Here is a 14,732-nt window from a genome sequence, read left to right on the forward strand (position 1 = left end):
CCGTCCCTGACACGATGTGTAGATGTAAAATTCATGGGATATTTCTACATCATACTCAATCTTCTGAATATAACACCAGTGAGAGGAGACTTGAGTCTTGCACACTTCTTACACTTCCTGCTTTAAAGCACTGTGGGTTCTCTTCGAGTACCCATTGGTGCTTAATGATTAACAACCTAAGGCACGAGCCTAAGGCGCGGCACATTTGACGTCTACCTGGGACATTCTCGTCCCAGCTTTTGAGCTGGGTTCACATGTCACAGTGTGATTGAATTTAGGGGTCGTGTAATTGCTGACATTTCTTAGTACCTGCTCTGATCAGTGAGATTACAAGCTTAGAAATATAAGTGTTTGAAGTGCAATAGGTGCTTTCACAATATCTAGGGTAGGAAGCTCCCATGTCTATGCTCAATGTGCATTCGCTGTTGTTTCATGCCGAATTGCCACAATATATATGGAGTAAAGTCATGCTGCATAAAAATGACAAATTCCTGATGTTTGTCGTAGATACTTGAAAACAATCAGATTAACAACAAATGAGCGCAATAGTCTCAACCCTACAAAAAGTAAAACTAAACGTACAATTTACTCTCCAAGGCTGAATAGCTCAAGAAATGGATTGAGAAAAGGATCTACAATGTTAAAAATACACTTTAAAACGCTTTATATGGGCAAGGCCCTGTTGTAATTTACTAACTGAATTCTGATGCCTTTTCAAAACTCAGCACCTACCAACATGTTTCGATCAATTGTTCCCCTTTTATTTATCTTCATCTGAACAGAAGTTCACATACCACTCTCAAATATAGATATGTATGAAATTTTCAGATAAGTGAGGAAAACGTAAGTGGGTATCGCTTGCCTTCCATTAGGTACAATAAATTCCATGACTAAGGGATCCACTGGACATCAATGGATTTCTTTTTTTATCATTGTACAGTCTCACGCAGGCACGCGTTCTGGCCCATATGAACTACTTAATGATGATGTGATTGATCTTAAAAATGGACTTCTAATATAATCAAACTCAATTGACATATTTTGTAATATATGAAGCCCATAGAATTCTTTGCATTGTATGCTCTCTCCTTTACAGAAGGAATTTCAAACACCCAGACTGAATTAAACAGCATTAGCTTTATTAAATATTAAGCTTGCTTACCCACTTCTGCTTCTGGCTTTGCTGTTTATGGAGCAGTACAGCATCCATAAACTTTAATTCTATATTGGGACCACCCCTGCACACACAACTTACACAAAGAAGGTGTCCTTTGTCAGCAATATTACCAAATCTGACTCCTACGATTTGTAGCTCCTAGTGTGTGAAATAACCTTTAATCAGCTCCTTAACTTCCACATTCTTTGAAGAAAAATAAGCACGACAAGTTTCTGAAATCTTCAGATTGGATACCCCAGTATTTGAAACGGCAATCACTTCAATATTGTTTCCAGCAAACAGCCACAACCAGAATTCTACACAATCTGAACTTTTGTAATAGTAAAAATGGTAGCTGCTCACATAAAATAGTGCTACAAGTTAGAAAATATTATCAGAAAACAAAGATTGAAGTGGGGCTCAGAATGCGCAATATAGTCAATATGCCAATGGTAATCCTGGTAATTTTTAAATACATGGTAAAACTGATGCTTCTTTTCTTTTTTGTGAAGTTGGACTGCACACACCGAGTGTAATATTCTCAGCCAACCTTCATTCCGAGTAATGCACTGGGCAAGTGCCTCGTGGGCCCCTCCCACTCCTCACCATCAAACTGGGGTGATGTGATTAGAAGATTTTCAGATTGGTGAGTGGTTGCTGAGTGAGCATGCCCTCAACCTCCCCCTCACCCTCCCTCATCCCAAGGAAAGTGCACAGGGAGGAAGCAAGGGATGTCTTACTTGACTGTAGAAACTGTTCCGGTGGTGATGGAGTCGGTCTTCGAGAAGGCAGACTTCAGGTACTCTGGGGTGTTAAATGACAGCGAGGCTGTCTGCTCTGCGGTAACCAGAGGTGTGCTAGGACTGCTGACTAGAGGAGCAGGAGTCAGCGTAGGAACCACTGCAGCCGCTTTCACTGGGGTAATTTTTGGGATGCTGCGCACGTCATATTTCGAAGGTCGCCCCACTTTGCCAGTCTTGAAAGCAATGGCACCGCCCATGTCCTGCACCCCCTCTCCCGGCTTGAATAGGTGGAGGTATTTGACGTTCTCCAGGTCATACTTGGAAGGTTTTTTGTAGGTATTGCCATTCTGTGGCCTGAGGGTTTCGCCAGTCTTCAGCTTCTGAATAAAGAAGTCATACTTGGAGGCCCGTGACATCAGACTCTGCATCTGAGCGGTGCCTGAGGAGGGTAGGGGCAAGATAGTAGCCTTGGGCTCTGTCCCTGGCGTCCTGCAATGCTGATGGATGATGCCGTCCCTGGCATGGGCTAGCTTGGAGTTCAGCTCCTCACACTTAGCTCCCTGTGGGGGCCAACCCAACTGTTCCCCCGCCTTCAGTTTCCGGATATACTCTTCATACTTGGAGAACCTTGCCCGCTTGCTGATGGCATCCTCTATGGGGAGGGAGGCTGTGCCGCACTCTGAGGTAGGCGTGTTGAGTTTGTCGAAGCTCACCTTCCTGCAGATCTCATCCTTGATGCTCTGGTCGCTGTACCCAAAGATTCCCAGGAACTCGTGCATGGTGGAGGTTGCGTAGTCGTTCAGCGAGGAAGCTGCAGTGAGAGAATGGGTACAGATTTAGAAATAAATCGCCTACTCTTTCCTCACTGTGATCTACGGGCGCCTAGTGCACTTGTTAGGTTTTACGACTCAAATTAATTTGTAAAAAAAAAAAAAAATGTAATTAATACCAGGGTAAAATAAAAGGAGTTCATCAATGCCAGGAAAATCAATTTCCTAAATGTTCTTGCCGATGGCTTTTCAGTACATTAAACCAAGTTTTCATAACCGTTCCTGCGAGTGCAGCCTGCCCTATGCACAGAAAAAGTAATTTTATTCGGCATGAGAGAAGCCTCTTTTCGAGGGCGATAAAGGTGCAAGAGAGAACAACCGGGAGAGGGCACATACGCACCAGACAGCAGGGGCATCAAACACATCAGGTGTCTGCATGTGAACAGCAGCAAACAGCAAAAGAAACGTGCGGTGTAGAAACAGCCAGATAACAGTGGTGTGAGTGCGAGCAACATAGGCACCAAGGGTGTGAATGTTGGCATCATGGACAAGAGGGCTGCAGATAGGCATGACACATGCGTGGGGTTCGCAAAGAGGCATTGTACATAACAGAGGTCAGTACCATAGCATCAGAAAGCAGGTGGCGTATGTGGCATCCCAGTGTTGTGCGTGGCAGCATCAGTGATGCAAGCGGTGCGCACGTGGGCATCAGAGATGCCAGTAAAGTGCATATTGGCCTGCGTGGATGGGAGGATAGAAGTGTTTGAAAACGCTACTGAAGGTGAAGGAGGAATGTTGCAATCATTTCCCACCCCTGCAATGGTTGTGCGCAGAACCTTCACAGCGTGTCATCAGAAGGTAGACATAACAAGGGATAACTATCGGCCCGCAGAGAAAGCGCTCGAGTAATAAGGTTCCAGGGAGGTGTACCCTTTCACACCAATAGCACAGCATCAATACTCACAGGCAACATAAAAACGGGATCTTGTGTATGTCATAGCTCCATCACTAACCTGCCTTGGGTTTCCCTATGCAGTGCTCAATGCCTCGGGCTTAGGGCACAGCTAGTCCTCTGCCAATGATTGCGCCTGGTCAGGGGTTAAGTTGTCTGTCACTCTAACCTTATTTTTGTTCCAGAGAGAATGGTTGGTCTCCATTATCCCTAGGATGATCATTCAATTAGATGGCCGGGCATAATGGGGCTGCGTATGCTGGTGACATTGATCACTAACAACTATCATGTCAGCAGTAATTGGCTTGTGCTTAGACTATGCCAACTCTATTGGCTTGTGCTTAGACTATGCCAACTCTATCTTTCTGGTGATCTCCAAAGGTGACTTAGCAAAACTACAGATGGTACAAAATTCAGCAGCCAGGCTAACCTTAAAAGCTCCCAGGAAAACTCATATCACCCCTCTTTTGAAAATGCTTCGCAGGCTACAAAAAAACAACGAATACCATTCAAAACAATTCAAGGATATTTATGGTATAGCCCTTTTACTTTTGTCCAAAATACTATCTAGATATCCTTATTCACAGACTCTACGATCGTCCACATTGAATCTGTTGGGAGTTCTGAGATTTTAAAAACTTGGATGTGGCGGGTGCAGGTTTTCTACTCTGGCTCCCTCGGAGTAGAAGTCGCTCCCACTGTATCTTCTTCTAGACAGGATCCTGCCTGCTTCACGAAAGCTTTGAAGACCTGGCTGGTTTAAACAAGCCTTCTCTTGCTAGGAATCTGCTTGTGTGATTGGACCGTCAGACTCATTTGACCTCTTGCTCCCCCTCCTGCATCTTCATGACTTTCATATTTTTAGAGCAATGAAACCTTTGGTGAGGTGTGGCGCCGCGGCCAGGGCGACTGACTCTGGAATCTGGGGGTCACGGTTCGATCCCCGGCACCGGTGGCAGATTAGCCCAGCACCATGTGACTCTGGGCAATAGCTTGCTTAATCTTCCCGACGGCCCCCAGCGCCTAGAGACCCTTACGGGTGATTGTTCGCACTTTACAAATGTGGAATATTATTATTATTACATGCACTCTATAAATTCTTTTAACATAAACTATGTCAGCAGATTAGGTGGTGGTTCTCCTGCAGGCCAATTCACCTCCACTATGGGCGCAGTAGATAGTTCACTGCTGCCCTTCACAAAAGGTCTGCTGTGAATATCTAACATCTCATTAAGAGAGATGGGGCAGGTATAGATAAAAACATATGCTTTGGAGGCTGGGTCCGGTGTTAGTCTGTGCTTGTCCCCACAGGAGCATTCCTCCTTTTTCACATGTGTGCAACACACATAGCTTTGGGAGATTTGTTCTATGAGTGCTAACGACCTTAGTGCTTAATTTGTCAAACTGTAAGTGCAGGGGCTAAAAGGATTTGCTAGGAGCATCCGGCCTGCACTGCTGATTACCAAAGCTGCCTAAATTGATTCCTCCTCTTGGCTCTTTCTTTCCACCCTATCCTTCCTGTCTCTTTATTTCACTTAGACGTACCTGCTTTCTCCCTTTGTCACTGTTTCCCTATTTTTTTCCTCATTCTCCCTCCTTTTTATGCCTCCCTCTCATTCTGGGTCAGATGCTGATGATAAAAAAACGGTCCCCAACAAATGCTGCTGATGCCTCGAGTAATTCCTGGAAATTCAGCAGTAAATGACACCCACTCACAGACAGATCTTTGTGAATCGGCCTTTAGAGCTCTGTAACTTTTCCCAAGTAGTCTTAGAAGCAGGAGAACCTGTTGTGTTAAGGAAAACGCGTTGGCAGTGGTTTACTCCCTTAGAAGAAGGAACCATAGGACATATACACTCTCTAGAAAGTAGAGACCAAGGGGAGGCGGAACGAGGATTCAGAAATATGTTTGGGATCTTGAATTGAAAAGATGATGCCTATCACGCTGCACTCTCCGAAGCCTGCACGCCCATTCAGCACATCACTCAAATAGGCTTAAAAAGCCAATATGAACATATCGAGCACGGAGTCTTATAGGCCCCCATACCCTTGAGATGACTTCACTCACAATAAAATACTTTGCAGGGGCAGTAACATATATGCCAGTCCAGATCCAGCACTCGCCTGAGGAGAGATCTAGAGACTCTGCCTGTCGCGCCTCTTACCCAGTATTGATGGAAGGCCAACAACCCTACAGTCACACTTCTCTTTACTGAGGCAGTTACCACCTGATCGTACTGAGGCCAACTTCGTCTCACAGAGCCAATTTACTATTTTTTGTGGCAGAGAAAGGTCTCATGCATGGCTTTGGAGAGCGTGTACCCCTGGCAGTGATACCATTCATAATGACAAGGGAGGGTTTCTACCTCCCTATGCTAGGGAGAAGTGCCTACTGGGTGCTCCTACGTTTTAAAGTGATCTGCCAGTCTCCTGCAACCGGGTCCTTCGTCCAGTCATGCGGGACATGAAAGTTGAAAGTGCGTTTCGTTTGGCATATGTAGAGGACACATGTATGAAGCATGTGCCACAGCTGCCCTTGGCCACAGTGGGATATAGTTTGTATTTGCTACATTCAAGTGGCGCATATAAAGCATGGATGGAGAGGAAAAGAAAGATGTGAATGTCAGAGCTCGCCGCTAAACGTTACAAGGATCTCCTGTAGTAAGTTAGACCGAGGAATGTTAAGGAGAAGAGACCGAGGGGTCCTAGGAAACTAGAGTTTCCTCTGCTCTTTCCAGGCCCTTTATCCATATTTAAGGGCTAGCCCCCACAGGGTAACAGGTGGCTACGTAGGGCAGCCTCCCTTGCTTTTGTGCGCCTGTTTTAGTTTCTCCTGCCTGGAGATTCCCAGGTCCACCCTACCTTCCTGCTCACACCCTGTAACAAAGGGCTTGTATGGACAAGGGTGGTTTGAGGTAGTGCTGCCATTCCATTAAGTCTCAGAGCTGACTGCTGAAATATACATCTACTGTCTGCAACTCTAGTTTAAAAAAGGAGAAAGGATGAGGAAGAAAAATAGAAAGATAGGGAAACCGAGAAATCTTGGCACGCTTGCTGTAAGTTTCTATGCGATTCCAGGGTCTCAACACCAGTGCAATGATAAACGCTCTGGGTACTGGGTTGGGATGTACACTGCCAAATCTCCTTGCCGGGTCTGGAATCAGAAATCTTGGCTCTTTGCTTTGGAATTTCAGGAAAAGCTACCTCGACTTTGCTTTGAGGGAGAGAGCTGACCAGCTGCTCAGTGGGAACATATAAGGTTTCTTGTACGAGGGAGACAATGTTCAGAAGGGGGCTCGTGTACGAACTGAGTTTGGGACTAGCCAAAGATATCTTCTGTGTACTAGGGATGGGGAAGGATCTACACCACTATGGCAGGGTGAAGCCAGGGAGCTCCTAAGGGTTTAACCAGAGCATGACCAGGTGGTGCACCTCAGTAGATGGGAGGGTACTTGGGAACTCAAGTCTGTCTAAGATCCCCAGCGACATCTGAGCACTGTGAGGTGTTGGCACAAACTGAACTGCAGTCTGGGGACTAAATAAGGGACAATCCAAAGTTCCAGAGGGAGCCAAGTAGTCACCGGGGGTGGGTACATCACTGTTTGGTTGTTTTGTGGCTGGCCCCGAGGAAGTCTCCCACGCTGCAAGATACACCAAGGCACGAGCATTTATTTCCCCACTGTTGCCTCCTCAAGTGGAGCTGATACTTCCTTTGCTCACCTAAGACAAGCACTCGGAAAAGGTGGGGTGCTAAACGTCATCTGCATACCAGCTTGCCAAGCCAAAGTGAGATTCCTGCTCACTGAACAACAGGGGCCTTGTGGAACACAACTTGTTAGCTGTTTGGTCCCACCTCGACGCCCAACCTACAAAAGGCACAGCCTGCACCATGAACATGGGGGAGGAAGGCCTAAATCACCACAAAAGTGGAAATTGCTGAAATGGGCCACCTGCAAAGATGGTCACCCTCCAAGGAAGTCTAAGCCCCACACAAACTAGTGCAGGTAGCCCTAGCAAAAAGGGGAGATTGTGGCACAGACGTTTCACACAAGGTTGCCCAACGGAAGCAGCTGTGGCTACCTCTCCTAATCATTGAAGAGTAGTGTTACTTGTCACCTTTTTGATTTATTGCTTCTGGATCATTTATTCACAGAATTCCATCGTATGTGATTTAGTAAAGTACTTGCGCAGCCGGATATTCCATTATTGACTTGAGTTAGTTAATGGAGTTCTGACTCTAATCCCACATCAACTTGCAGAGTAAGCCATGAGCTTCTTAGCTTCGGTGGCCTGAGTGTCAAGTGCTATAGGGGTGCTTGGTGCTCAGTTTTGAGCCCATTAGTAGGGTTCAGCCCCACAGACCAAGTAATGTTATATGGAAAGTGTTGCTTGTTGATGCTAGATAATAACCATGCTGTAACAGGAAATTATGCAGGAAAATGTACTCATAAAAGATATTCAAACAAAAAAAAAATCCCCCCCCAAAAAAAAAAATTTGTAGGGTTCAGCCCCAGGACACCAGTAGTAAATGGCTTTGATTTACACAATCTTAGCCCGGTAACCCCTTCCTACCATGGCATTCCTAAGTCAGTTGCCACACACTGTATTTTCCAAAAGCATAAGGTCCTTTACATCGTCATCAACTTCAGTATATTTCCAGGTGACCATGGCTGTCTTGATCTACCATATGACCATTGGTATCTCAAGGTGCATAACTTACATAGATGACATAAAAAGAAAGTCCCTCTGCACTCTGATTAATTCTGTTTCAAAGTTGATGGGTGCTCGCTTTTAGAACTGGTAACCACAGTAGCTCCAATATCCCAGTGTGGTTAAAGATGGGCATCACAGGATTTCCCACAGATTACAAGACATCTCTGCAGTAGATCCCCTAAACTATATTGCACTCAGAACATCCCGGTGAGGCTTTGGCTGGCATACTGTAGTACCGCAGTTGGTGGCTCAGACTGACCTTCACAGGTAGATTCCTGAATGGACAAAGCTGTTTGATTTTGGTAGATTTTTGATTGGCACAGGCTGTCCTGGCCTAGATGATCCTTGAGGGCCCAGAGTCTCTGTATCCAGCGCATCTTAGGTGGCTCCAACTGTTCAGCACAGTGAAAGGTCTTGCTTGATGGCTTAGGTTATGTTGCTTACATACATGTCTGGGTGCCTTAAGTTATCTGATTGGCTCAGGATTTCCCTTCCTACTAGATCACAGGGTGGGCCAAGCTGTCCTGTTCTTGTGGCTGCCTCGGTAGCTCAATCTATTTTAGATCACAGATTCTTCTGAGCGTCAGGTTGTCCATCTCTGGTAGGACCGTGGCTAGCTGAGGTTGGTCTACCGTGACATTCCTTAATGGTTCAGTCTGTTCCCTGGGTGGATCAGACTAACTTTACCTGGTACAGTTCTATATGGAGCAACAAAAGCAAAATGTTTATTCTGTTTCATACTCCTTTTTCCTGTACTTGACATTATAAAGTATTTGCCATGCTCATCCCTACGCACAAGCACAACGGTTACAAAGAAAAACAAGAGAAATCCATCAGCTTATTCTTGCTGATGGTGAACGGCACAAGGCTTTGGCTCCTGGCCTTAATATTTGAAAAGAGAAGGCATCTGTAAAATAATTACAAATAAGTGTGCCTTTGGATTTAGGAACAGCCATGTGCCATTCACAAGCAGCAGGGAAAAAAGTGGCCATTTTCTATCTAAAGCCCCGTGTAGTAAGGTTATACGGTCCTGGTAGATCCATGAGTGTGTGGCTGCTCTAGTTGAGTTGTAGTTCACAATGTCTGTCTCTGGACCTTTCCTGTGTGGGAAAGGCTGACTGACTCTGCTAGATCTCTGAATGGCTCAAGCTGTTCTGATTATTCCCAGAGTGGCCCAGATTACTCTGCGCTGGTAGATCCCTTGGTGCCTCAAGGTGAGCAGCTCTAGTGGATGCCTATTGTAGATATTTATGGCTGGAGCGCAAACCTATCCCCATATGGGAGCTGGCAACAGGATGGCTCAGGCTTCTGTCATGTCTTGCCAAGTACAGGGTGCCTGGGGATGTGAATAAGCGAGGTATGCCTTTGCACAATGAAGTATCTATCGTGTCCCTATTGTCAAGAACCAGAAATGGCTTGGACTAACCTCAAACAGTGGGCTATATATGGAGGACACTGAAAGAGGATGAACTATGGGGTTAACAATATGAACTTTAGGGTCTATGCAGGGCGGCTGCTAATTCCTTCCCACTGCCATAAAGACTTTTGTCCGGGACTATGGCAACCTATCTACCTTCTAGAGAATCCACGACCCACGTCCCAATTTTCTGCATCCAAGTTAAAGTTTACAGTAAGCAAAGCAGAAAAGGGAAGTCAGCTACCCCAAAGTGTTTTCCACCACAATTGGAGCTTCAGAGATCTCAAGATATTTTCAAGGCACCTGCTGCAAACAAATGCATCAAATTGTTAATGCTCTGTTGGTTTTTACACTGAGGTGCCTCTTGCAGACATCAACTGTGTGAATTTATCAGGTCTGTTAACATGTCTTGTCAACCAATTCCATGAACATATCAGCCACGGCCCAGCGCGTGCTGTCCACATACTAGCAGACATCAATGTGGCCAAGAATGTCAGCTAAAGCCCAGAAAGTCACTACTGCCACTTAGATGTCAGCCATGCTGCCATTCTTCTGTCAGGGTGTACATCTGTAAACTCTTTGGCAGATGAATTTATTATTTACCTGTAATACTGGTTCTCCACATTCCTATATATTACACATTCACATACTTGTTTGAATACGGCTAAATAAAAGGAAAGGATCTTGGACGTTAAATACACATGGCAATGTACTGTTCTGCCGCTAATTTATATAATTTTATACCCCCTCTTAGTGCACTAATAATGGCATATAAGCTATGAAAGTCACTCTGCATTAGATTTTCTAAAGCATATTTAGTGATTACTGGCCTGCCTTGGTGTTGGATGTGAATGACTGAAAGATACCAATGCTGGATAAGGAAAATCTTTCTTACCTGTAAGCATGAGTTGGCAGTATGGGTCTACTGAAGCTTCATATGCGGTGCATAATTCTGCTAAGCACTGCCAGGCTCGGAAAATTGCAAGTTGGTTACATCGAAGTTTTTCTATTTGGGTGTTGGCTTCATGTGTGATCACAATGACTCATCCCTATGTCATCTCGGAATTCACAATGCACTATGACACAATCTTCAGTTTAGATGTCTTTTCTGTCATTTCGGCTCAGAACGAGATTTTATTGCGCAAGTGGAGAGCAAAGAATATATCTATGGTAAAGGTCGCTAACTTATTATTCTCCAATATGCTCACTAACTGCAGTTAGGATGGATCATTTATAGATCAACATACGATCGACAATTGAATAGTGAGCTGAAGGTACCTTAGATGAGGCTCAAAGGATGCTTCAAAGTTGTCCGGGCAACTGCATGCCAACTGTTTCCTACAACTCCAGGCCATGTCTGGGGAAGACGTGGACTTACAAGTAAAGTTCAGACGTGTAAAAAGTGAGCGTTGGTCAATAGGACTGTTGGGGTTTGTGCCCCTCTCCTGAAGGACAGCGGTCCATTATATCTTAGAAAACAGCGTCTGAAGTAACATATGAGCCACTTTGCTCCCCCTGATTAAACAGCATGCTAGAATTTACTTGCAGAGCAAAAAGGCAGGATTGAAATAGAAGTAACTTGATTTCAAAATGCTTCCTATTGACTCTGACTCATAGAAATCTTTCAAGCTTCCAATGAATAAAGAAGTATGTACCATTTACATTCTATAGAAATCTACAGAGCACCCATTTATGGATGTTTGTCAAGATGGATTACAATGTTACCATCCTTAACTTCTACAATTACAACAATGCTACATTTATTCATCCGTGGCAAATGCTACATTGATCTGAAATCCCCAGTTTCCTTTTTCATAACTAGGGGCATTTGTTTTTATGTCCAACCACCTTTATAGCGTTGCTGAGTTTGGAGGGTAGCCAAATGATGTTGTGAATCAGCAGCTAGAAATAACTACTTGGGAGTAAAGCTCGAGCTGACGTTGAGCAGCCAAGATGAATAGTGATATACGCCTACTTTGAAGCATTTCCATTGTACATCTGGCCATTGCAACCAGAAATAGAGATATCTCTATCCCTGCTGACATGTGGTGTGTGGAGGGAAGGTTACACTCATGTAGAGGGTTTGAGTTCCGTCTTGCCTCTGTTTGAGGCCTCTGGGAAAGCCTGTAGTACTCCCTACTACCCCCTCCCCCCAACCCTATTGTAGGTTGATGAGACTATGGTGTATAATTCTGCTATCAGTAAGAGTTTCAACTTTTAGGCAGGATGATCACTGCAGGTCTGCTGAAATTCTATTTTGGGAACATATGGTCTTTTGGGACGAGTTGCCCGTGGCCGTTGTTGTGTCTATCTCTGGTTTTACAGAGTTGAGTGCTTCAAGTATATATTTACTGAGAAGTAAACCATTGCTAAACAACATGGTAAGAACATTCAGCATTCAGCCTAAATCCACTGGCTTTGAACGGAGCTAGTTTTTTCAGAAGGGAAGCTGAAGTCATCTGTTGGAACATCATACGGGCATCCCACCGTATGCCAAATGCATGGCACAATGTGAACCTGAGCCACCATATGTCCAACTTTTCGAGACATTTAGTATCGAACATTCTTGTCCCAGAATTGTTTGCGTTGAACTGCTCTTTTTTAATGAAGCTGGGAAAGGTGTACTTTTCATCTACGTTAAATGGCAAAACTCACTTATCTCCACTTCTCTCAAAGTTTAAAATGCATACGATTTGACATAAATCAGGTGCAATGAATATAAGCGGCTCTCATTCAGGGGCATTACAGCCTATATAGCCTTAAGCAGTCACATGGTTCCCCTCTCCTTGGACAGGTTTAAGTCGCAAGTGATTTGGAAAGGAGATACAGTCTGTACAATGCAGGAGAGGAGCTTTCTGTCAAATACAAGAAAAGCGCGCACAGCCTTCTAAGACTGAGCCTAAATTAACATCTGAAAAGACATTATTTATAAGTACAAGGAGTCATTCAAAATCTTTTGTTAACAGACCGAAGCAGCTTCCAGAGCTTTCACACTAACAACTGTAGATTCCCTCCGAGTAGTTACAAAATGAAATCATTGGCTACAAAAGTCAACCCTGCTAAGTTACAGTTTGGATTCTTCTCCTGGGTTTTGGTGGATATTCTTAAAAGCACGCGAATCTCCCCAAAACATAATGACGAGGAGTTCTGTGGGGCACCTGGCTCCTTTGGACGTGTACTTGGTACTCTGCCCCCTCTCGGACCTTTCATCCACTGCCCCTCCAGCCTGGAGGCGGCTAAGAGCGCTCATCGCTCGGGGCTGATGGGGTCTGAGATCACTGTGTTGTGCTGGGGGTGTCTCCGCTTTTCCTGTGGGGCTGGGGGCGTCTCCGCTTTTCCTGTGAGGCTGGCGGCATCTGTGCTGACATCACAGTGTGGGACTGGGGTTGTCTCCGCTTTTCCTGTGAGGCTGGGGGCATCTGTGCTCACAGAGTGGGACTGGGGTTGTCTCCGCTTTTCCTGTGAGGCTGGGGGCGTCTGTGCTCAGAGTGGTGGGCTGGGGGTGTCTTCCTGTGAGGCTGGGGGCATCTGTGCTCACAGAGTGGGGGTGTCTCCGCTTTTCCTGTGAGGCTCGGGGCATCTGTGGGCTGGGGGTGTCGCCGCCGTTCCTATGAGGCTGGGGATATCTGTGCTCAGTGTGGGGCTGGGGTGTCTCCCCTGTTCCTATGAGGCTGGGGGCATCTGTGCTCCAGAGTGGGGCTGGCTGGTGTCTATGCTTTTCCTGTGAGGCTGGGGGCATTTGTGCTCACAGTATGGGGCTGGGGGTGTCTCCGCTTTTCCTGTGAGGCTGGGGGCATCTGTGCTCACAGTGATGTGCTGGGGGTGCCTCCGCTTTTCCTGTGAGGCTGGGGGCATCTGTGCTCACAGTGATGTGCTGGGGGTGCCTCCACCTTTCCTATGAGGCTAGGTGCATCTGTGCTCACAGAGTGGGGCTGGGGGTGTCTCCGCTTTTCCTGTGAGGCTGGGGGCATCTGTGCTCACAGTGATGTGCTGGGGGTGTCTCCGCTTTTCCTGTGAGGCTGGGGGCATCTGTGCTCACAGTGATGTGCTGGGGGTGCCTCCGCTTTTCCTGTGAGGCTGGGGGCATCTGTGCTCACAGTGATGTGCTGGGGGTGCCTCCACCTTTCCTATGAGGCTAGGTGCATCTGTGCTCACAGTGTGGGACTGGGGTTGTCTCCGCTTTTCCTGTGAGGCTGGGGGCATCTGTGCTCACAGTGTGGGACTGGGGTTGTCTCCGCTTTTCCTGTGAGGCTGGGGGCGTCTGTGCTCACAGTGTGGGGCTGGGGTGTCTTCCTGTGAGGCTGGGGGCATCTGTGCTCACAGAGTGGGGGTGTCTCCGCTTTTCCTGTGAGGCTCGGGGCATCTGTGTGCTGGGGGTGTCGCCGCCGTTCCTATGAGGCTGGGGATATCTGTGCTCAGTGTGGGGCTGGGGTGTCTTCCCTGTTCCTATGAGGCTGGAGGCATCTGTGCTCCAGAGTGGGGCTGGCTGGTGTCTCTGCTTTTCCTGTGAGGCTGGGGGCATTTGTGCTCACAGTGTGGGGCAGGGGGTCTCTCCGCTTTTCCTTTGAGGCTGGGGGCATCTGTGCTCACAGAGTGGGGCTGGGGGTGTCTCCGCTTTTCCTGTGAGGCTGGGGGCATCTGTGCTCACAGTGATGTGCTGGGGGTGCCTCCGCTTTTCCTGTGAGGCTGGGGGCATCTGTGCTCACAGTGATGTGCTGGGGGTGCCTCTACCTTTCCTATGAGGCTAGGTGCATCTGTGCTCACAGTGTGGGACTGGGGTTGTCTCCGCTTTTCCTGTGAGGCTGGGGGCGTCTGTGCTCACAGTGTGGGGCTGGGGGTGTCTTCCTGTGAGGCTGGGGGCATCTGTGCTCACAGAGTGGGGGTGTCTCCGCATTTCCTGTGAGGCTCGGGGCATCTGTGTGCTGGGGGTGTCGCCGCCGTTCCTATGAGGCTGGGGATATCTGTGCTCAGTGTGGGGCTG

The 14,732-nt window shown here is 46.7% G+C and overlaps 1 protein-coding gene across 9 annotated transcripts in view; it reads right to left on the reverse strand.

Annotated features, from left to right (window-relative positions):
- The window catches only part of CASZ1 (castor zinc finger 1), a 220,049-nt gene that overhangs the window by 94,627 nt on the left and 110,690 nt on the right, over positions 1-14,732 (reverse strand). For all 9 annotated transcript variants that reach the window (XM_085609857.1, XM_085609856.1, XM_085609853.1 and 6 more), the window contains exon 3: positions 1,897-2,710. In XM_085609857.1, the coding sequence (XP_085465983.1) occupies positions 1,897-2,710 (814 nt within the window). The remainder of the gene's footprint in view (positions 1-1,896; positions 2,711-14,732) is intronic.

Source organism: Triturus cristatus, chromosome 1_2 (genome assembly GCF_964204655.1).
Source record: "Triturus cristatus chromosome 1_2, aTriCri1.1, whole genome shotgun sequence".
NCBI classification, from domain to species: domain Eukaryota; kingdom Metazoa; phylum Chordata; class Amphibia; order Caudata; family Salamandridae; genus Triturus; species Triturus cristatus.